Source organism: Lathamus discolor, chromosome 3 (genome assembly GCF_037157495.1).
Source record: "Lathamus discolor isolate bLatDis1 chromosome 3, bLatDis1.hap1, whole genome shotgun sequence".
In the NCBI taxonomy this organism is placed as follows: Eukaryota; Metazoa; Chordata; class Aves; order Psittaciformes; family Psittacidae; genus Lathamus; species Lathamus discolor.
Genome location: NC_088886.1, coordinates 27,290,664 through 27,315,087, shown reverse-complemented (window position 1 = coordinate 27,315,087; position 24,424 = coordinate 27,290,664). Strand labels below are relative to the sequence as shown.

Sequence of the window (24,424 nt, the reverse complement as noted above, 5' to 3'; positions counted from 1 at the left end):
CACTTCCAGGGACAGCAATTCCACCGCTTCCCTGGGAAGCCTGTTCCAATGCCTAACTTAATTTCTTCATTGATTTAAAAATTTCTGCAGTAAGGAAATTTTTCCTAATATTCCATCTAAACCCCCCCTAGCCCAGCTTCAGGCCTCAAACATACAGCTTCGAGACACACAAACAGGTCTTTTTCTGCTCTGGGGCTACAGAGAGCAAAGCATTGCTGAAACACAGAGCACTTCTCCCAGGAGTGCCTTGGCTCCACACCCCATCCCTTCCCCATTCCTGCAGCTCCCACTCCCCTGTGCCATCTGCCATCCCCCTACCCCTTCCTGCTCCGCCCAGGGTGCAGCCTGCTTGCAACAAGGAGCAGACCTTCTGGTTCCTGAGCTGCAATCATAGCAGATTACTGGTTGAGTGTCTGCCAGAGGCCACAACTGCCTGACTCACTGCAGAAGATCTGTCCCCACCTACTTCTGCTGTAGATACACAGAGCTAAACAAGCTCCATACTGGCAGGCAGGCTCCCAAAAGCCCAAGTCTCAAGCTTCTCTTCCATGCATGCTGTCCAAATTCTGCTCAAACCCAAGAAATTAAGTAATACAGTCCGATTTTCCTTAAAAAAAAAAAGAAAAAATTCATTTATTGAAATTGTTTAAACACTTTATACAAGTTCCCAATACAAGCATCTGCTCCCTGGCTCAGGGTTAATGCATATACAAAAGCACAGACTTCAGCAGCTCTTTAATATGACCTGAACTGCCACCTCCTAAGATAAGGTCTTGTGAGGCAGCTGCTGTGCACGGGCAATTCCCCATGAAGAAGTGGAAGCCACATGACCCAGCTTAGAGTACAGGCCAACATCAACTCAAGCCTGAAGCAAATGCTCTGGTTGATTTCTTTTAGTAACTTTATGTTGCAGAGAGTCAGGTCAAACAGAGGTACAAGGCTTATACAAACCACCAACACCATGGTTGTACATAGCTCAGCCTGAGGCTCTCCCTGTCTACAGAAAGAAACAGATCTGATGTCTCTGAACACATGCACAATTATAAAGCCTGGTCAGAAACCACCAGTTTCCTTCTGTAGGAAAAGCAAGGCAGAGCTCTGGAGAACTAGTATCATCCTTCCAAGCATTTGAGACTTAACTCCAGACAGCCTTAGCCAGTGTTAGTCAAACACTAAGTGACTAACTGGGGAAGGGGTGGGAACTTCTGATGAGCGGCTTCTTTTTTTAATTTTCTTTTTTTTTAATATACAACTTAATATGCAAGGATGGCTTTATCTTGAAAATGCTAGTTTCTTCCTCTTTGGTGAGCTTCAATTACTATAAAATGCCATAACCTTTGGGTCAGTTTCCTTGGAATTTGCCTTCATATAATCACTGAACATGTTTACAAGAAAAAAAAAAAAAAGACAGGATCAAATGTCAGCATGTGAGGTATCCTTGGGGAAACATCAGGGAGCAGCAGTGCATTCTGTTTGGTTTAACACATTTAGCTGCATAAGGTAAACAGATCAGTAAACTAAGCCCAAATGAGAAAGACTCAAGGAAAGAGGAGAGTATCTGTTAAAGGGTGGCCTGTAACACAAAGGGGATAAGAGCTTCAAGCTCAGTTAGGTACTGGGATGGTAGCATGGAAAACCAATCACCTGCAACACCCAGTGTCTAAGGAACAGCAGCAACAGCCCCGCCAGAGAAACCCAGTGAAAACAGAAGGCAATCATTTTTCTCAGGCTTTTCCCCAGCACCAGGGAAACCTGCATCCACCCTGGGACTCTGCTAGCCTCTGCAGTTGCCACCTTACACTGCATCTTCTGCTGGCCAACAGCGTGTGCATGGACAGTTACGGATTCCAATGTAAGTCACAGCAATTTAATTCTCTGACCCTATGTCATGCCAGTCTGCACAGAAAGTAGGATGGTGAAGATGATACTAATAAGAGTACAAGAGCATTTTTGATCTCTTCAAACATTCCTACATGTAAAATCTTTTCCCCAAAATTATGTTTCCCCTTAAGCTATTGCTTTCATCACTTTGTATATTATGTATGTTCCTTTAATTTCTACACACCACACTGGGCTCTAACTTAATGGGATATGGGACTGAATTGTTACCATCTAATTAAAAAACACAACTAAAAAAAGCACCAACATCCATCTAAAAAACAGTATCATTTTCCCTTTTGCTCCCAAATACTAAACTTAACCCAAGCTTGGAGGTTTCATCTTTCCAGTGGCAATACCTATGAACCTAGGCTAGCCTTCCTCCATGGGCTGGGAGAGAAAGGAGAAGTTACGTCCAGTAGCAAAGAGGATTATAAAAATATACACATTTTTGGGAGAAGAGGAAGGCAGAACCTAGAGTCTGAACTCTGCTCAGGACAGTGGCATTGTAGTGTCCTCTCCAAAATGCTTTCACTAGCAGTGCTGGCGACTCCTTTGCTTCCATTATACGTAATCCTTCCCCGTGGAGGGGGCATTTTTTGGGTAGCCTCTGGAGGATGGATATGAAGTTTCTCTCCGGGGACAGGAGCAGCAGAGGAAGGTCCCACCCAGAATGGCCAGAGAAGCAGCTGCCCAACCAATGAAGAGAGCTGATCCAAACTCAAATCTGAGGGAGAAAGAAGAAAGTGAATACAAGCAATACCTCTGAATTACAGTGTCAGCTTTACACATTTGGTTAGCCCACTCTTTTAGGTCACCCTGCACAGCTGCAGAAAGGCCAAGCTCTGTGTAAACCAGGCCTTAAGAATTTAGTGGATGAAAATCACAAAAGTCACATCAGTTTGGTCTGGCAGTGATGCTGCATTAAAACAAAGCCAAGACCCAAAAGCCACATGGATGATGAGACCCAATAGTCTTTTCTGCACGGTTTGAAGCCAGCACAGCTAGCTCAGGAAATTCTCTTATTTTGAGCTACTACTAATCAAAACTAAGCTTCATGAGCATTTGACATGCTATATTATAGTGTTATATCAAATAAATCAGTACCTGGTGTTGACAGGGGTGAAAGGGTCATAAAAGGCTTGAGCCACTCTGTTGCCGTACCATGACGTGGCCACCAGTGCTGCCAAACCTACATGTGAAGGAAACAATGTCATGACTTCAGGAAAAAAAAATAATTAACAAAATCACTGCAAAAAATAAGCATGTAGCAGAGCCAGCATCTGGAGTCATGCTGAGCTGCTGCCACCCTGGTAAGTTCTGAGCTGTTACTAAGAAAGGATTTGGTGTTAACTGTAGTTACCCTGCACCAAGAGCAGAACTGCTGACAGCCTTTCACTGAAACAGGGTGTACAGGTCAAACTCAGCTCTGCTAATACAGTTGGAAGGCATGCAGTCCATATAGAAAGTATAATGCTAGTGCCAAGAAATTTTGGCAGCTGCCATGCCTAAGTCAACTAAGGAATTCCCAGCCCAAAATACTCCTGGAGCAATGGCAACAAGCCCTCCCCCATCCTCTCGCATCCCATGCGGGATAAACACCGTTTACAAGTGTCACATATAATGCTAAAAACATCTGTAAGTTACCAACCTGCAACAATGAAGATCACCCCACCAAAGACAGCCATCCGCATCTTCTTCACCTGATCATCTTCCATGCACTTCATGCATTTCATGCCAATCACAGAAACAAATATAGCAACAAGGCCTACGAGTATTGCAGCCACCATCAAAGCCCGAGTAGCCTGAAGACTGCCTAGAAGACATTAGTATTTGTGTTACCACAAAGAAAATTCAAGAGACAAACAAATTCAAATTACTGAGCTCAGTAATCATGTATCAAAATACTCTGTTCCCTGTTACACAAGATACAGCCAAACAAGTCACTCTTTTTTAGCTTTAAGCTCTCAGAAACCCTCATGCATCAGGATCAGAGGACTCTCAGCCTCTTCCAAAATGCATGGCAAAAGAAGGTATGCAGCTTTTTGCAGGAAATGACCTGGGAATTGCCCCCGGACATCTTTTGTTCCTTGATCATTTGAATACCAATTGGAAGGACCTATCTGTTTATCAAAAGAAGCATTCAGATTTAGGTTCTACCTTGACAAAGCATTTAGGCACATGTTTTAATATGAATAGCACTATACATATGAATAGTCCCACAGCAGACAGCAAGGAATCTTTATGGCTCAACACTTCTAAAACCTGTCTTTTATACAAGAGCATAGGGTGATGCCTCCCATAGATGAGGGCTGTATTTGTCTACATTCTCAGCAGACAGACTCAATGTACTTTATCCCTTTATCCAAGACCTACTTTAATATTGACTCATCTGAAGACAGACACACTAACCCTATGTATGTGAGCTACTGAATTCATATTTTCTTTGTACCAAAGGACAAATAATGATATGAATTAAGTCATTACAAAAAAATAAATGAAATAAAATAGAAGTGAAAGAGCCTGAGCGTAACTGCTTGGCAAATCAAGTTTCTCTGAACAGCATGTATTAAGATACAGTCCTGTTAAAGATCTGGGAACAAATAGGGCTGGTTAGTCAAAGGAACAGACTCCCAGGAACACGCAATAACCAAGGCAAAATTGTCCTGTGACACAAAGGGTTATCTAGCAGCGGCACGTGTATAGTTTCAGCAAAGCATCACCAGAATCTGTCCCCAGGTCTGGAGCTCACCCTTAGAAAGCACAGACTGCATACTGCAAGACCTCTGCGAAGCCCTTCAAGCTTGGACAACTGCAGCTGCAAAATTTAAACCTACAAAAACAGAGCACCTGCAAACTCATCAGTCAGCACTGGCTGCAGTGGACCCATGGGAGCCTGTGCTACAAACAATGGGCTCTTTGGCTCTACCTGAAACACAGACAGCAGTTCAAACACGATACTGGCCAGGAGGGTAGCACAGCCCCACACCTATCCTCAGCAGCTTCACGACACTTTGCCCCACAGCACTTCTTGTGCAGGAAAATTCTTGTGACCCCCACCAACAACAGCCTGCCAGGCTCTAGTTCCACTGTAAAACAGACCCTGGATCTACCTCTACACACACAACATTGTTGCTCTGCAAATGTATTATGAAACCAGTTAAAGATAATACAATAAGGCAGCAATATTCAGAGCAATAGGAAGTGACACACTTCCTTAAGAGTCCTAGTTTTCTTGGGAAAAATCCCAGTCAGCTTGCCTAATGTCATCTCTCCTTTCAAAGGGGAAAGGTGACACACCTCTGTACCACCCAGGAGTTAATCAAAACCCATCTGCTGCACTGATCACAGAAATTAATTTACAAAGCCATTTATCACTTTAGCATAAATCACAACAGCAGTGTCCAAGCACGTTTTTGACAGATTTATCTCCAATGTCAGAGATACACTCGAAATAATTTCTATCAAAGTTACACCAATTTTCAGGAAGGTTCAGCTGACAGGTTACCACCCATGCAACCAATTCATATTCAATGTATTTATTTAAAGGTAAATTGTGCATTACAGCAGCAGCTCTGGAGAGGCCAATGGCTGAACATTAGTTCATACTTTGCATGGGAAAAGTAGAAGTATCAAATCTGTTTCATTAAGTCTATGGTGAGTTTGGCTTGGGCTTGCTGCAGAAACAAAATTATGTTCTTAGAAAAGGGTTTAGAAAGAGCTCTTTCATGAAGCTGAAAATGGAAAATGTTATCTGAAACAACTAGAAAACTGTCTATAACTGTGGGAAGAGACCTCTCACCTTCAAACATGGTACTATGGGACAAACACAGGAAGATGCTTGAATGTTTCTATGACCTCGAAATACCTAGCTCTGAAACCTGCTAAAATCTCAAGATATACAAGTATTAACTGGATGCATGCCACAGCAGCTTTGCAGAAGCAGCTGAACAAAAAGCAGCATTGTGAGCATTTCCCAGGGCTGCCTGCTTTCAGCAGATCTCCTGGTGTCCTCACCCTCCCTTACACAGGACAGAAGCATTTAGGAAGATCACAGTAGGACAAAAACAGGTTGGAGCATTTGCAGAACAGACTATCCCTGTATCCCAAGGATTTTTACTGTGACATGACTGCATTAGCCAACCACCCTCCCTCCACCCAGCATGGCTGCCCATAGCAGATGGAGCTTTTGTCTTCCACCACTTTTGCAATGTGTGCAGTACATTGACTGTGGTTAATCACCATACTAGCTATTAGTTATTGCGTACACATTAACAGCCACGTTGTTAATGGAAGCTGCACATCCAGAAAGCTAGCTGAGAATGCTAGCTTAATAATAGTTCTGTTGTTCACATGGGCCTTCCCAGGCGTTTTAAAAATCCCAAATGATATGATATTGTCTTAACCTGCTAAACAGGACTGGCTACCAACAACAAATAGAAGTACTCCATAGCAATTCACCTTTACAACATCTATCATATTAGAGAAACAGGATTTCCCCTACACTCCTTGCTGCTTCAACTCTTTCAAGAGTTCTTTGGAGAAAGAAAAGGAAAGTCCTGTAACAAGGTGGCAGGCCAAGACAAACTGGCCTGGCACCCAACAACTGCTGTCACATGGCAACAGTATTTTGTCAATATAGAAACCACTACTGACTCGTAAGCCAAGCCTTGTTATTGTTTATTAGTAGTGAGAGACCTGGCCTGAAAAAGCCTGTAGCAAGAAAGCAGCAAGTACTGAAGGACAGAGGCTTAAAACTCCTGATAACGGTTAACAAAAAAAAGTGAATTCTGCAAGTGTAGAATACCATGTAAGTCCACAAAAGTGACACAGTAGCTTGCATCTGTTTCACATAATGAAGCCCAATTTTTTTAAACATGCTAACAGTCCTGACTTAGTGGGTTTGGATGCAAACTACACAATGTAGCTTATCACAAGACTTTTTTCCTTCCCACAACTATTATTACCTGACACAGAAGTAATTGCTGGCAACTGCTTAGTTATATATATTAAAAGACTTCACCACCATATGTTTGAGGTTATTTTTCTGTCATCACATTTACTTATTTATTCTGTTTATGTCATCTACACTATAGAAAAGCTGCTGGAAAAGTGCCATGGGATTTTTGTAATGCCTGTTTGTAATGCCAAATTGCTGTAATGGCTCTGTGTGCAGATTATTTTCTGATAGGGATGCTCACTGACTCCCTTGTTTGTATTTAAATTATGGACTTTTCATTCCCTTCCCATGGCCTCCATGCAACCAAGCGATGACAGAATACAGGTGAAACAGATGCTGTGCAGATCCCTTTAATCACTGTAAGGGATGTTGCCCAGGAATTGCAAGCACCCCTATACTGTAGGAAGCATGATACACTGCCCACCTCCATTAGAAGTCAGCAGCCTTCTCACTGGGGTTTCATTAAAGCCTTTACTTCTGGAAGGACTGGAGTGGGATCCGAGAGCCTGCTGTTCTGCCCTGCCAGCACGTGAAAATTACTTTTGTGCAGCAGGTGAGGGAATGAAGCAAGCAGTAACAGCTTTAGAAATAGTGAGAGAACATCTCTTACACCTTGCCATCATTCTGGCTCAACCCAAAAGCCACCAATAGCTTGTAGGCTTTCAATCCATTAACCAGACCCTGCATACCCATCACCAGCAGATCTTAGGAGTCTGGACCCCCTAAAAGCATATCCCCACAAGTCTAGAAGACTGTACAGAGGAATCTGAGTAGGACACAGATTCAGAAAGGGTCATGTTGCCTGCTGAGGTGGGAAGGCTGGGAAGTCATCACTGCATGTTCCAGTGCAAGAGAGGCAAGTTCAATAGGTAGCAGTGGCCTTGTACTCTGCCCACCTCAAAGTAAATAAGGTTCAATGCCCTTTGGCAGTCATTCAAACAGCAGATGAAGCTTGCTGGCAAGACACGCAATACATAGTACCACCATTTCTTGATTCCTTGTCAGGAGGTTAACTGGGGGGTCTGTTTTCCCACAAGACCTGGAAATTCCCTTACTAGGAGATTTAGTAACATATAGTAACAGTAGCTACTAAACTACTCAGAAGCTGGTTGCAGAGCAACAAAGCCAGTGGATTGCCACAGACTCCCATACCTTCTTGCAGACACAACACCTCACAGGAACAGCCTTGGTGGCATTCCATGTAACCCTCTACCTTCTGAAAGAGCAGCACATGTGAAACTTTCATCACTTGATCATGATTTTTCATAGGAAGGAACAGAGATTGAGAAACAAGGGAGCAAATTAACCCTCACCCACATGAAGGCACAGATACAGGTTCTACCTGCTTACTCCAGGTGCAGAGATGGGGAGATGACAAACTATTTGAACACATTTGTCCCGCATGCTAGCTTTGTCCCTCTCTGGGCCACCCTCACAACAGAGCAGCATTAACCTGAGCATGAACTCTTACTTCCTACCACCCCTTCCCCAGCTCATGGAACAAAGCTCAGCCAGGAGTGGCAAGTATGTAAGAGGGAAGATTTTATATTTCAGTGATGCTATTTGACCCAGAGGGCATCCAAACCCTTGTTTATTTTCTGTGCTAGGGCACAAAGGCCTGTTGTGGATGTACTACATTTGGTGATGCAGTAGTAGATGAGTCTCAGCTTGTCTCAAGCACAGAACCTCTACCAGCAGACCCAAACAGGATTATTAGTATCTTTAGCTAGAACAGCTAAAACAACCTACACAGGACCCAGAATAACCTCTGCTCTGAACAGAGAGTGGATATGTGGGGCTTAAAGCTTCCAGAAACAGGTACCGGGAGCCCTTCTCCCTCCTGTCTGAGACCATCTCTCCTGAGACCCTGGAGGAGCACAAAGCTGAGCTAAGCTCCATGGATGATGCTGGAGGGCTACAAGAACAATGCTGAGGTTGTGCAACAAAGCCTTGTTGCAAAGGTGGCTTTTGTTGCCTCTATGTCTGCGTGTGGCCACGCACTGCTTTTCATGTAAGCCAGCAAAACGCAGCCTTTCTGTTGCCTGAATAGCAGTACTGACATAACCCCTCAGCTGAACGCAGCTGCGGGACAAGTGCCAGCATGGGTGCACTCCAGCAGTGTGGCCACCCGGGAAGCTGGAGGGCCCTCAGTTGGCTAACAGTGCTCACCAGCTTGTGCCAACCCCATCTCTGATATGCAGCATCAGTTCAAGCAGCCAAACACTGACACATCTAGAGGAACAGCAATAACTACCAGATGCCCAAAAGCTTGCTGGCAAAGCTTCCCAGCATTCACACAACCGTGAATTACTGTAGGTGTGAGGAGGCTCAGTCCTTTCAACAGGGACAAAGTAATTACAGATCTGAACCTCTCCCATCAACACGAGTCTTTCACATATGGCTCAGAGAGCTCACGGCATGTGACGCTCTGGCAGGAAAGTGTCCCCCAGCAGGAGCTTTCCTGCCCCTATTGCTGTACCACCTTTACCATGGTACAAGTGAATGCAGTAAGGGAGCTCTTACTGCATAGCTCCAGGTACCCCAGGGTACAGCAGTTGAATTAAGTGTTGTGGTTTATTTTCGCACCTCCACCCAAAACAGCACTGCTGGTCCCTGTCCTAACCTGTGTGGCTGTAAGACCTTGAGAGAGCAGGCAGGGGGGGGAAAAGGGTAAGGTGTACATCCCCAAGCATGATCAGCTTTCAAGCAGGAAAGGCGCACCCTAAACAAACTGGGGTATCGAAAGTACAAGGAATCCTTTCTTAGGAGTCCTCATGGACTCCCAACAAGGAAAACAGCCCCTGTGATTTCCGTATTTCTTGGTCTTCGAGGGAACTTTCAGGTAAGTGTGCCTTGCAAGGCATGGGGCTCAAGCAAGAGCACAAAAGGCCACGGATAGCTCAGCCTAGGTCTCTGGCACCTCATTCCCCATAGTCCTGAAAAAGGAGAAGAGCCCTTATTGTTTGTAGGACAGAGATGAGGGAAGCAGCTGGTTTTCAGAGCTCAGCCATCAATGGGCCAGGTCTGGACGGCCTGGGGCAGGTTTTTAGGAGTCCGCTCAAGCCAGGCTCCGCATCTGATTCTGCAGGCAGGTCTCATTTACAGCACAATGGGCTGCAGCCATACAGCCCCCGAGGCAAGTTCACCTTTCGCAACTCATCCAGGGGGTAGCTGGAGATTCCACTGCCCTGCTGGTATCTTTGCCGCCCACTCCCAGTGCGAGATAAGAGGCTTGAAGCTCAGCTTATACAATAATTACTACTTAAACTATCCCGGACTATGTGCTTAGCCCAGCCCCGATTACCCACAGCCCTACAACCTGTTAGTGCTAAGTGCATGCACCGCACTCCTGAAGGGAGTAATGTGCACTTCTGCCAGCTGCAGGGCCCACGGGTATTCGCTACAAGGGAGCAGGAGTGACTGATGTGGGTTGTCAATGAAGGTGGGGACGGGGGTGTCCGGCTGCACTGAGTGATACGCAGGAAGGGTTGGTGGCAATCTGACTCGGGGGTACTCCCCATGGTCCTCGGTTTATGTGAAACTCCCTGCTCATTCATTTTGGAAAAAGAAAGTGGTCAAGGGGGCAATTATTATTTTATTAGTTAGGGAGGGGGAAGGATGAAGGTGTTCCAGGACACTACTGGACTCGGGATGGGGGAAGTGATATCGAGAAAAGAAAATAATGAAATTGTCCTAACCTTGGGTGTCAGCGTTGTTATATGCCCCAGCGCTCTAGAAACAACTCATACGGGGCTCTAGCTCGGCGTGACCGCCCCAAGTGATACCTAGCAAGCCAGGCTACAGTTCCTGCGTGCGAGGTGGTTTCGCCATCCCAGAACGGGTTAAGAGATCTAGAGATTGCCTTGATGTACTGGTTTGCCTAAAAGCTACAGGCAGTGCTACCTGGGCTGGAGTCCAGCTCACCTGCCTGCTCTTTGCTTAAAAGCCTCACGGGAGCAGCAGCTACTTTCTCAGAGAACAAAAGACCGAAACAGACAAACGCCAAAAAAGATCCGTGCTCGAAAAGACCACTTCAGAACCGTTTAACTTCGCCTCTAACCGAACCATGCTCTATCAAGTTCTACAACCAAAAGCTCTTGTTCGCAAGCATGGCGCTTTCCCGAACATGCGTATTGGATCTGACACTTGCACTCCCGGGATATTTTTAGGGGGGACTGGAAGAAGAGCGCGGAACGGCTCCTGCTTTCTCCCCCGGTAGCGTGTCTCTTCCCCCCTCACAACCTGGAGGGGCATTCCTGCCGTGGAGTGCGCTTCAGCAGAGCTGCGGGTGCCCTAAACGGCCGGCACCGGGGAGTCACGCTCAGCCCCAGGGGGGAGAGAAACCGGGGGAACCCCAAGAGAAACGCATCCGAGCCGCGGCAGGATGAGGAGCAAAAAGATGGGTGACCCCGAGCCCTTCAGCCCCGAAGAGGCAAACGGCGTGACTCCAACGGGACAGAGCTCTAGCGACCCGACAGCGACGGCATCCCCGGCGGGGCAGGCACTCTTGTAGGGACACACATACACGACAGGACTAGCATTCCGTCCTTCAGGCCGACCCCCGACGCTACTGGCACCGGGGTGGGGGTAGCGACCCCCAGTCCCGACCGGAGAGGCACGGGAGAGGAGAGGATGGCCCCGACGGGACGGGCACCCCAACACGCGCACTCCCCAGCCCCAACTTACTTTCCAGTTTGAGCAGCGAATCGTAGACCTTGCACTGGATCTGCCCGGTGCTCTGCATGGCGCACGACATCCACAGCCCCTCGTAGAGCGCCTGGGCCGTGACGATGTTGTCCCCCGCGTAGGATGCCATCTTCCACTGGGGCATGGCGGTGCTGATGATGATGCCGATCCAGCCCAGGAAGGCCAGCACGAAGCCCAGGAGCTGCAGTGCCCCGCTTGCCATGGCTGCGCGGGGTAGGGGGGACAGGTGGCTGCGAGGGAAGCGGGAAAGAGCGCCCAGCTCCGCGCACCGCACTGCCGCTCGCGCGCCGCCCCGCGCACCTTTTAAACCGGCGCAAAGCGCGCCCCCTGGTGGCTACGCGTCCCGCCCCGCCCCGCGGGGTTTTCCGCGGCCCAGCGCACCCCCAACCTTCCTCCTCGGGGAAGCCAGGAGCTCCCCACACACCTTACCTCTCACGGGGGAAGGACCCCTCCTCCTTCTAGGCTTCGCCCCGACCGACAGCCCCTGAGGCTCGCCCTGCCCCTCGCTGCCTCTGGAGAAGCGGCCGGTGGGACTGTCCCTCCTGTCCCGTGGGGCGTGCTGGCGGTGCTTTCCTATCTCCAAACATGCCCTGGTTGTGCTCTCCTGGGTCTTCCCCCCTGTCTAGAGCTGGGGGACCCGATACCAGGAACCCACATTACCCTTCCCTGGGTCTTGCTGCTTGTCACCTGCGCTTTACCAGCCGGGGTTATCAAATTTGCTTCCCAGTGAAGACCTCCTCCCTCACCGAGTGGTCCACTGGCTGGTTGGGTGTAGGTTGAGCTGTCCCTCTGGTGTCTGACTGACCCACCTTCCCCTGGTCAGGGCCACAACTGCAAGGTAAGGGCAAGGGGCATTTCCCACCTGGCAGACTCACTGGGCACATAGCACACGTGGGAACACACTGCTCCAGAGGAAGCAATAGAGAAGTCATGGAAATTATCAGTACTATGATTTTAAAGAGCTTTCAGAGAGGCAGCTGAGCAAACACTCATCATCCATGTACAAATATTGCCAGGACCCTAAAACCAAACTTCTGAATGTACCATTTTAATAAGGACTGTGTGCAGTACATCTTTGCGTTACCGGCTCTCTCTTAAAAGAGAAATTTCGATATTTGAATGCCTCGGTGATTTGCTAAGGTTTATTACAGGGGGATTACAGACCAGGAAGGAGTGTCCTCTTTCTCGGGTGTGTATTTGCCCAGTTACTATAGTTGCCCTTTCTCCTACGTGAATATTTGAATATTGACAGATCCAGAATGAGGTAATACCGTCTCCTTCAAGGGGGCTGGGGAGCACACAGCGTGGTCTGGGTGGTGCCTCCTGCCCTCACCACGGGCTGGATGGAGGGGACGTTCAGCCTGGACCTGCTGTAATCCCAGGCTCTCAGATAAACAGGTGATAATTACTGATAAACATCCTGCTGGAGGTAGGGATGGGGCTGTATTGTTTTGACACGGTGGTTTGCTGCGTTCTGATGATTTAGGAGATTTTGCTGGAGCTGCTTCCTGAGATTTGCAAACAGACAAACAAACAAGACTCGTGATTACCTGACCCGTCCTGCGCAATGCCGGGGGTCAAAGGGGAGAAAAGCAACCGCAATCTCGCCACACCGGGCAGAGACAAAGCAAGGCTGGTTTGCTCCGAAAACACTTGCTACTGCCGTTTCCCCACGTCTGGGCAGCATCGCTGGTGTGATGAAATCCATTCTAGTTACCTGGTAGCAAACTTTTCCAGCCATGTCTTTTTCCACTTTTTTGAGCTGTGAACCTGCAGCTGAAGAAATGGTGTTTTCCTGGGTCTCTGTGGACCTCAGTTTTATAGCTTGGAGGGTGAAAAATAGGAAAGCAGCAAAGTTTTCTTTGGCAGTGCAGAGACAATAGATACATCTCTCTGCGTATTCATCAAGAGCTCTGCTACAGGGAGTAGAGAAACCAACATGGTGCTGGCTGTTGGAGCTGATCTTTGGGAGGAACAGTTCTTTGTCTGATGAAGAGGAAGGGCAGAAACCCACACGAACTTGAAGAAAGCAGGGTTAGGAGTGTCTGGATTTGATCATTATGTCTGGGTAGTCATATCAGCCTGATAACTTCCATCTGCAAAGGAATGTACAGTGTTCCCAGGTGCGTCAGAGTGATGAACTGACTCACCCCTCCCCTGACCCTCCTGCCACCCCCCCAGACAGATCAGACAGCTCCTCACTGGCTCCTGCAGAGAGAGGTCAGCTGTGGAGAGGGGTAAAAGACACTTAGCAGGTTTAAATCCTTCTGGCTACAGGCTTGGAGCAGCCAGGAGGGGGAACAGCCGTTTTGTGTGGGAAGGACTTGGGCTTTCTACTGAGCCTTCTAGGAAAGTACAGGGAGGAGTCCTCCGTGGCAATGATCTGATTGCACTTGCACTGGGAGGGACATCAAGAGTGGTCTTGAGGAGATGCAGGTAGCAGGCACGCAGGCATGTGCTGTATAAAGTAACCATGCTGCAGCTCTTGGAAGGACTGCAATCCATGCTTACCTGTAACTGGGAAAACTTGGCTTAGGTTGTGTCCTGGTGGCATCTTTGAGCCAGTTTGTGCCCAATCTGTTGGCAGTGTGAGCCTGACTGCTTAGACATACAGTAGAACACCATGTGTCCTCAGTTTCTTCCCCTTCCATGGAGCTAAGACTGAAGAAAGCCTTATTCTGTAAGGGGCTGTAGGATTACAGCCTACAGCTGCCACAAGGTGGGTGCTGTGTTCCTGAGGGGTTGTACAGCTGTCCCATTGCCCCTCTGTCCCTGCTGGGTGCTGCACTGGGCACTCTTCCTGGGTAAATGCAAAAGGGAGCAGCCTTGGCTCAAACAAAAGGTGTTGAAAGGCAATACTGAGATACACCCATGTGCTCTTGGACCTCTGATAGTCCACGTAGTCTGCAGCACAGGCTCTTCCCTGTGCCTCTATGCACTCTTCATAGGCACAAGTTCTGTACCTGCAGCTTGCTTTAAAGACAAGTTGCTCATGTCTGACTACTGAACACCTCTGACAACCTGTGTAAACACCTTGTGCACAGAGTCCCAGCTTCATAACCACTCAATTTATATCGTGTTTTCCAGTGACAATACGAAAGTGATACTTATTACACATTTCTTGAGAGATTTCAAAACCCAGCAGCTCTTTCTATGGACATCACAAGGAATTTACAAAGCAAGATAAATACTGAAACTCCACATTTCCCTGTCATCGCTCATCAGTGTTCTCAGTGCTCTGGAATTTGTGGTGAATTTTACAGCATCCCTAAGAGCATAGAGTCTCCTCTTCTGGACTTTCTTCCTTTCTTTGAGACATGAAATATTTCTTTAGATTATTTTCTGCACTTGTTCAATGGGCAAAGTAAGCCATCTTTTTACTTAATCATCACTGCCTTTCCTCCTCTGCCTAAGATTCTTTTTTTCACTGGGAGTTCCAAATATTTTCACCTATTTTTCTACCTGACTTTTGGGGAAATATCATTCCTTCAGCTCATTAGTCTCAGCTGAAAGATCTGGGTTTATCCAAAATGTTGCAATCTCCTCTGTATTCTGTAGGTTAAAGGTACTGACAGTCCTTAGTGAGTGGCCTGTTCTTAAGTAAACATGTGAGTCTTCATGTTTTGCCCTTTACAAAGGCAGGTTCAAGTGAGAAGAGGCGTGTATATAGACAGTTACTGAAATCAAACTGTGGTGGTTTAGTCTGCAGGTAGACAGACTCCTCTAATTGTTCAAAGACATTTTCCTCATGTGCAACAGTCCTTGCTGCACTGAGCAAATGCTTAATACCTTGGTCATATCGCTCTTTTGGGTGTTGTTAGTCAGACGAGCAGCCTCACCTCCGTACTCGGCAGGGATTTGTGCTTTGTGAGTAGTAAATGATACCTGTTTCCTTTTCTGGCAAAAACAAGATTTAATACTTGCCAGGACTTGCAGGTGAGCAGCCTGGTTTCCTCTTCTCTCAGATATTTCTTGAGGAAGGTATCACTGTGCAATGCCTGTGTTTGGAGAGCATGGGGCCGCATGTGATCCTGGTATCCCCTAAAACCAGCCCCTAGGCTGCCTGTAATTAATACTTGAGCTAAAACTGTTGTATTGGGAGGAAACATCTCATTCTGATATAAGTTATTATAACTACGGGCAGGTGCACAGAGCAAGCACAGTTTCATGATCCAGATTTCAAAGTGAAGACACAAGCTCCACATCTGGACCAGAAAATGGGAATGGCCAGACAGTATCAACCCAGTCTGCTGTTTCTGGTGGCAGCCCATTGTAGAGCCAGTTGTAGAGCACATACTGATGCTACCCCAAAATGTGTTACAGCCCACCCTGATCCACGTCTGAGTATATCCTGAGCCAGTGCCAGTACATTTAACTTTCACTTTGCTCACTTGATTTTTCTTCATAAATTCAGCTGTTTGGTTTTTAGACTTCTGGCACCTGCAGTATCCTGCAGTAAGGAGTTTTGCAGGTTTACTCTGTGTTTCACAGGAAAATACAAGATCTTGCTTCATTGGAACCCTATGATTTGCCGTTTCATTTGGTGTCTCCAAGGTTCTGGGGGAAAAGGGCAGACTGGTGGGATCACATGCATTTAGCTCTGGTTTACATTGTCTAGAAAAAACTCGTAATGACTTTGTTGGTTATCTGCAGGCTGCTTTTTCTTCTCTCTCTCTCTCTCTCACTTACTCCCCCATCCATCCAGGAGAAACACCCCTGCCGAACCTTAGCTCCAAGCACTGTTTTGTAGGCAGCACCCACATGTCAGGAAGATCTCAGACGGCTGCAAATCTCCCCTGGGATTAGACAGGATTGGGTCCAACCCAGACTGCAGTGAGGAGCAGACGTTGTGTTTGAGCATGGTAGCTGCTGAAGCAGCCAAAGATCACAGCTTGCAGGGCTACAGAGCACAGGAGCACAAGTAAAGCTTAACCCTTTGTCAGCTGCTCCCCATTGCAGGACTGCCATTCAGTACAAAGTTCTGAAAAAGGTTGCTGGAGAAGACCTCCTCCAAACGATTCTCATTGCCTTTTAGGGAGCAGGACAGTGAATAACACAAAAAACATAGCTTTTCCCTGCACAGCCAAATTGAAATCTCCATTTCCAGGAAGAAAGCTCAGATCTGGAATTGAAACTTGTGGTTGGTGGAGGAAGCATCAGTTAGAGGGACTGACTGGGTTTATTTACTACTGACTACACGCAGCGAATATATTGTGAAAACTGGGTTTCAAATGGGCTGTATGAATTATTCCTTCTGAAATGTTGAGGGTCTTAAACACCATTAACCTCTCTGTGTTTGGTCAGCAGACATGACCTGGAATTCCTAAGATGTTGGAGATAAACCAAGCTAATAATCAACCCTCTTCTTGCAGTCCTTCAAACATTCATGTTTCCTCACCGTTTGTGATAAAGCTACAGTTTTGGGAATAGTTTCACTCTACCCTTCACATGACGGATTTCATCTGGCTCTAGTTGAAATGTGTTTGTATGTAACGCACTGAAGTTGTGTGAGCCTGGAGGCTGGCTGAACTCCTGGCTTCTCCTCCGAACCACCCTTCAGTGAGTCAGTGAGGGCTCTGGAAGGGATTGTGCCTCCTCCACGGCTCCTAGGTTTTCACCTGTTCTCTTTGGTTTTGATCTTCTCATGAATCAGCAGCCCACAAATGACCACAAGGCCCAAAATTGTCCCTGAGAATGCCCCAAAACACTAAAATCATTCCTGCCTGTAAACAAGTGGGTTTGGCATGTATAAAGCTTCACTGTGAGCGTCACTACCCACAGCTCTCAGATTGCCAGGCTTGTCTGTGCAAGGCAGCAAGCTGCTGAGAAATAAAAGTGGTCCTACATTTAGCCATTCATGTTGTTTTCCAGAGTGACACTGAAAACTCTGATAGAGATTCCATGGCACAAAACCATCCCATGGAGGCCAACAGATTTGACCCATAAAGTAGGATTTATTTTGCTTTTAATTTTTCTATTTTAGGATTGTTCTTTCACTGGACATTCTGTACTAGAAGCCAGATATAAAAAAAAGGCCAGACATTCAAATTAAGAGAAACAATGAGTTTCACAGTCTTAGAGAAGTAATGGTGGAAAAAACCTTTCTTCTGCATGCTGTCAATAGAAGGTAGCTCTATGTCATATCATCAACAAAAGTCTTTCTCAAAATGTGTGAAACTACTCGTTGTGTCAGATTATAGGACAGTTGTGGTGGGGCATGTGGTAAAGAAGCTCAGCAGTGAAGTGTCTGGTGGACAGCATCTTGCTGGAAGGGTCAGCCCCAAACTGTGCCACTTTCCCCACCACGTGCCACTAGTGCCAGCTGGAGCACAGCAGCTTTTGGTGTCCAAATCCCAGAGCAGGAGGTGGGGAGCAAGAGAATTAGTGAGACTCAAGCCTTACTGACAGGCAGACAGATGTGTATGTATGTGAGTGTCATACTAAGCGTGTCAGCCATAAGAGATGCGCATCAAGATGCTGACAAGATAAAATTCATCCCTGGTACCATCCATGGAAGAGTTTTCTATGTGCAATTAGGAAAACATCTCTCAGAGACTCCAGGAAATGGGTGCTGTGAAGACCTAACCTTTGATACCCATCTTGTTTGCTCTCACCATGTTCCTAATTACTTCAAGGTCTTGGCCCTGATCCTCCAAGGACCAGTTATAGCAGGGATCGTATTTCTACCTATATCTCCCTAAGTCTTCACCAGGGACCCAGTGATGGGTAGTGTCTGTGCTCATGTACAAGCTTGATGTCCTAGTTATGCAATGAATTTCCTCTTTGGAAGAACCTCAGGTTGTTCTTCCTGAAATCAGAGGAAGGAAGGAGGGCACATTGAAATGGAATGATATAACAAACAGGTAGAAAGAGGAAGAATAGAAGATCCCTAATGGCTAGATCTGAAGTCTTCCACAGGAACTGCTGTTCAGACAGTACTGAAGACAGTTACCTCCACAAAGCCAAAGGTACCACCATTTATTGCTCACCCACTGAGGAAAGAAGCCATCAAGCTTAAGTACCGGTGAATCTGGTTTTGGGGCAACTTTCATGCCATGGAAAAGCCCAGGCTGTATTCAGCATTTTAGAGATTACTCAGTGATTCCCATCCCAGGGTATGTCTATGTCTCACCTTTTGTGCTTGGACCACAACCTCTATCCACTTCCTCAGCCCTTATGACATGCCAGGTAATCAGTTGTGGGAAGATAAAGGGATGCAGGGTCCTTTCTAGAAAGGCTCTGCCATAAACATCTGCAAGATTTGTAGATCAGACTCTTCAGGGGCAATGTAAAGGCTAGGAGATGAGGTTTCAGGTCTTTTATCTGGGGGGTTGTTGAACTTAGTCCATTCCGCATATTGCTAGAAATTCCTCTAAGGTTCCCTCAGACCTAACCTATTTGGGATGTCTTAACAGATATTAGAACAATCGAAGATACAGTGATTAGCTTGCTGTAGGAAATCTTCCGACAGGTCAGAACTGGTGACCAGTTGCATGGCATCCTTACTGATATGCCAGCCAACCCTGCACAATGAACTTCCAACAAGCAGTCGTCTCTAGAAAGTGAGAGGAGCAGGAGGATGGGATTTTTAAGTATTGATATCCAATATGCTTCAGTCCCCTTTAGAACACTGAAATCAGAGCCAGGTATTTTTGAAACACTTGGTAGCTGCTGCTGTGACACACATGGATGGATTTTCCAGTGGGGAGCAGCATCAAAAAAGTTTTCAAATGTGGCCATTTATTCTAGTGCCTACATGGGAAGAAAACTCCTAAAAATCCTTTGCTGAGTTCAAGACCTGCCTGCAGTGGAAGTAGAGCTTATGCATGCACATGTGTGCAAGGCAGAGGAGGAGGGAAGTAGCTTCTCCCCAGGACTTTCTAACACACCCTTTATCTTTAAGACTGGAAGAGCAAATTGGTGACCCAAGGTCATATTTCCGTGCCTAAAGGGAGTTTAAAACTTCAGTTATCTGGCTGGAGGCCAGAGGCTGGAGGTGTTTCTCTCCCATTTGTCTCTCTGCTCATGAAAACTCTTCCTTAAGCCTCAAGTACACAGAGGCTTTGCTGATGGATGATTTGGGAGCACTTGGATGAGCCCACACCCTGTGCTGTTGACAAAGAAGGTGCAAACGAAGCCAAAGTGAGAAGGCGGTGGGATGGTCTCCTCTGGGAGAGCTTGGATGAGGAACAGCACATCTCCATGTAGAACAGAGAAGGAAACCAAGCCCTTTGTGAAACACAGCTATCAGGGCAGAATGGGGACAGAATGAGAGAAAGAAAGAAAGGACATGTGCTCTCTCTCCTCTCCTGCACAGAGAGACTTTGATTAGAGGGGGAGGATAGGCAAGGAGAGAGGACGGGAGGCCTCTGAAAACACTCCTTATATAAAAGTCTTGGGTGAGATGAACACCGGAGGTTGGCATCAGCCACTGTTGTCTCCTGTCCCAGGGCTAGGACTGCAGCTCTGCCCATGTCTTCTCATTCCTCAGGGAGTTTCCAACAAGGATTAGGCTGTCCTCGCCCTTCTTCTCTCCTCTTCCTCCGTGGTTTTGTCCTTCAGCCTACAGCACAGATTGACTGCAAGGTGAAGGCAGAGGGTGATGGGGTGTCTGTGAGAGATGAGGAGCTCTGCTCCCATTAATTTGCTCAGCAGCCTGGCATCCTTGCCCTGTCCCCTTCTCATGCAGGGAGAGGGCTGGAGTAAGGGGGTGGCCTTGTGGGAGTCTTCAGGGTGTTTGCAGCTGGTTCTCCCCCTTGCCAGAGCCTGGCTGTGCACAGTAGTTTCAGTGTCTCATGGTGGGTGCAGACCTGGGGTTGCTCTGTGTCAGCTCTGGGCAGCATCCAATGTGCAGCTTGGATGTATGAGCAGAGGGGACAGTGAGTGTGTGGTAAAAGACTGGTGATGGAGCAGGTGGGCAGACAATGATTTTAAGGGAGTGGCAGCACTTCAGGGAAACTCCTTGCAGATCCCGTACTCAAACCTGACCCACACTCACCTACCCAGGTCCCAAAACTGTCCCATGCTCAGGGGCTGTGAATCACAGCAGCAACTGTTTTCTCCAAGCCTTAGTTCTTGTCCTCCTTGCCTTTTTATAGCAGATCAAACATCCTGTTACCAATCTGCATTTCTAACACAGTAGTTACTTTTATCCCCTCCTCGGTGACTCTCCTAGTGAGGCTTTCATCACTCTCTGATAAGCAGGTTGGTGAACAGGAGAAAGGGGCACAGAGGTCTGAAGCTGATGTTTCTTGTGAAGTGAGTCACAAGAGGGGCTGGATTTCAGCCAGCAGAGCCTTCGGGGTGAAGCACACATATGACCCCTTTCACTTCCCTCACTTAGGCTAAGGTGAGCTGACTGTCTGAGAAGCAGCCAACAGAACATAGACACAATACAAACCCCTTCTTCCATGGCACATTTCTTTGTTTGCTCTTCTCTGGTACTGTGGAAAGAGCAAAATATTTACCCTGCTCTCCCTTCCCTTCCTGCATGTCTGCTATTAGTGGCACAGAACTTGTGCTTCACTCACTTTATCACCTTTGCACCAGGGCAATAGAAAGTTCCGGCTCATGCTACGAAACACACCCTTGGATGAGGATGACGCCACAGGGACGTGGCAGGGCATCAACAGCCCCCGGGGTGCTTGGGGACTAGGGCTATTCACTGGAACTACTGACATGCCGAGAAAAGGTGTGTCTAATGCACTGCCCAGCTCCTCCGCCTGTACACGCCTGCGTGAAGCTGGTATGCAGCGACAGCACGGTGTGTTCTTGGTGGCTGCTTTCAGGAAACCTGAGTGGTCATGCATGTTTTCACCGATAAGAATCTCACCACGCCTACGAGAGTGCTGCCCTGGTATTAATGAGGAGAGGGACTGTGAATCCACACTCCCAGTTTAAGGCACTTAGTCAGTGTCTTGATTTCCCTGGCTCTAAAATAGGGTTAATAATACGTCATTGAGATTATGTGTTTCCCAGGTGTGGGATTTCATAGGCAGCTATGAAACAAAGTTTATTGTACTGAAGAGAAGTAGCATGTTACTTTAAGAGCCTGAAGAGACTCTATGAAATGTTTATTTTATTATTTACTGCATTGGAGTAATTGAAAACAATGTTTTAAAGGAGTGTATGCAAGCGTCATACCTGTGTGTCTAGTATATACACACACACATAAACACAGTTTTACTTACAAATCCTTCAAGCTCATATCTACTAGAAAATCCCTTTGCTTTCTTACTTTTTAAAATCCTATTTATTGCCTGTTTGAAAAGCCACAGGTGGAATCCTCAATGCTGAACACTTTTAAGATTCATCTGGGTAGTCTGCTGGGACATCTACTCTAGGTCATGTTTTGCCAAGAAAGGTTGGACCAGATGATCCTTTATATTCTTCCAACCCGATATTCTATGATTCTATGATAGGTTGCTCAGAGTCTTACTGTTTTCCTTGGGGTTACGAAGCTAATTCCATGCTAAATTCCAGGGGTTTGTGACCATATGAACATGGTTGGAGTAGTACATTACAGCTGACACACACTGCTCCATAATTCATCTGCGTTGCATCCCATGTCCCAGGAGCACTGCTCTGGACACAAAGACACTTATGCAGAGGCTGTGGATGGATGGTGTATGAAACAGGAAAATGAAGTGGGGTACAGCCAGGATGGAGGAGTGGGAAAGGTTGGGCAGTCAAGCCCATGGAGTCTTCCACAGCAGCAGAAGAGCTCTTAGGGAAATCCCTCCTAAAGCTTTCCATCACCTCTGACTCCTGAGCCATGCTCTTTGGACAAGCCTCTGCCCTGGACACATCAGTCACCTCACTGACTGCTTGCTTCCTTGCAGTTAGGTCCATATTTCATGCATTAATGTGCAGCATCACCACTTCCCTCTTGCTCAAGGCCCTCTGCTACACTATATATTAGACACTGTGGGAGTAAACGGAGGACACAACCTTGCTCTGCTCATGGGGCTGCGACCTCATTGGGGTATTGCTGTAAGAATGGTTTTGTAGGTAAGCAGACGGAAACCAGCTATGATCCTCCTAGGACTGGCAGTAGTTTCTGTTGCTCTCTGCAACATGATGGCTTGGCTTCAGCAGAAAGCACAGACCACCTTGTGTTAATGAGTAATAAAAGCAATCAAGCCATATTGCATTTATCTCTTAGCTGGGAGTGCATGTGCACGTAAGATGGTAAGGCTGTTACATTGGCAAAGTTATGTTGCATTGACACCACACAGTTTAAGAACCATTCAAGGCTAAGCTGTGATAATTAAGTATTAAGATACCTTAATGCTTTTGTTAGTGTCAAAGTGCTGTATATGTTAAGTTAGTCAAGAGAATAAAATATAGTTAGAATATATAGTACAGCCTACAAATCCATTTGAAAGCTATATGGAGTCATGTCAACCAGGTTTTAGGCTATACAAAGAGGTAATTTTGGTAGAGCTGTTTTCCAGACCTGAAGGGTCATCTGTTGTGTTAAACTAAGAAAGAAGAGTACGATGAGAAATGGCTGCAGGCTTTGGTTCACAAAGATGCTGACTCGTTTTAAATAAAGAGTATTAATATGTACTTTGCCAGTTTCTACTGAATGAGAATATTGTATTCTTTCTAATAATTCCAGAAGTCTCCATGGGACTGTTTGGAGACATGGACCCAAAGAAGGACTAGATTTTGAATTGGCCACTTTGTCAGATGAAAATCACAAACCATCTTCATTGTATTGCATGCTCTGTAACAGTCTTACACAAGGGAAAACTGGAGGATCCTGGCCTGCACTGCTGTTGAGGTGAGGATGCTCCTGAGCCCAGAGCTAGATGCAAATGGCTAGTGCGAATCCACTTCCCGTCCCCCGGTGACTCATGGCCAGGGAAGCACTGGCATCCTGCTCTAGGAAGGGTCACTCTCCTGCCCTGCCCTGCAGGGAGGGTGAACACCTGGAAATGGATGGAGCTGGGACAGCAACAGGAATTGCTGGTCATGTGGAAAATAAACAAGATTTTTCCAGGACTGGGGTGATAGCTACAGAGAGATGGAGCAAAGCATAGGCAGCACTGGCACCTCAACATGCTGTCTCCATCCCTTAGTGGAATTTGCTCGTTGGGCTGACATTCATGGACACTTGAAAGGCTAAGTGGGAAGAACAGAGTATGATGGACCCATTACCAAAGCTTAGAAACATCACTTCGGCTGTTCCTGTGGTCCTGCTGTTCCTGTGGTCCTGCTATTCCCCTGGGAGTTCTTCACTTTCCACCTCTGTAATATTTGTATTGGGCACACTTTCACCATGAACCAAGTGAGGAAAAATGGCCTCAGGTCTCCCCAGTCTTATCCTCTCTAAAAGAGTCTTGTATTTGGGTGTGGGGCAGAATGAGAAGACAAGGAGGCCCATATGGTTATAATACAGTTCCTGGCTAATCCAGGTTCTAATACCGTCGAATTTAGCTCTTGCCACCTCTAACAACTTAATTCAGATTATCCAGGCCTTTTCTGAGCTCCCTGCACCACTTTTTCTAAGTTACTACTAGTAATAACTATCTAGAATACCTTGTTTTGAAAACTGGTGCAGCCATAGGTTAATTAATACAATGCGGGACAAGGGCAGGAAGATGGTGCATATTGCTATCATCTGTCTCATATCAATGCAATCTATATATATGTGGCCTGTTTATAGGACATGTGTGGCCAGTGTCACTGTGGGTCAGAACCAATGGAAACACAACTCTACCCTTGTTACAGAAAGCCATAAAGTGCAGACAGTGTTTGTTTATTTTGGGGAGGGTTTTTTGGTTAGTTTTGTTTGATTTGATTTGGTTTGGTTTTTTGTGTTTGTCTCTTTTTTGGTGTTTTTTTTTTTTCCTTATACTTACATGTGGATGC

General features: G+C 46.6%; 1 protein-coding gene across 1 annotated transcript; it reads right to left on the bottom strand.

Annotated features, from left to right (window-relative positions):
* Window positions 1-602: 602 nt before the first annotated feature.
* Window positions 603-11,839, bottom strand: CLDN1 (claudin 1). Its single transcript, XM_065674271.1, has 4 exons — window positions 11,525-11,839; window positions 3,530-3,694; window positions 2,986-3,070; window positions 603-2,605 (listed from the first exon to the last, which is right to left on the bottom strand). Exons 1-4 carry the CDS (start codon window positions 11,745-11,747, stop codon window positions 2,443-2,445), a joined length of 636 nt encoding a protein of 211 aa, XP_065530343.1. The 5' UTR covers window positions 11,748-11,839; the 3' UTR covers window positions 603-2,442.
* Window positions 11,840-24,424: the final 12,585 nt, after the last annotated feature.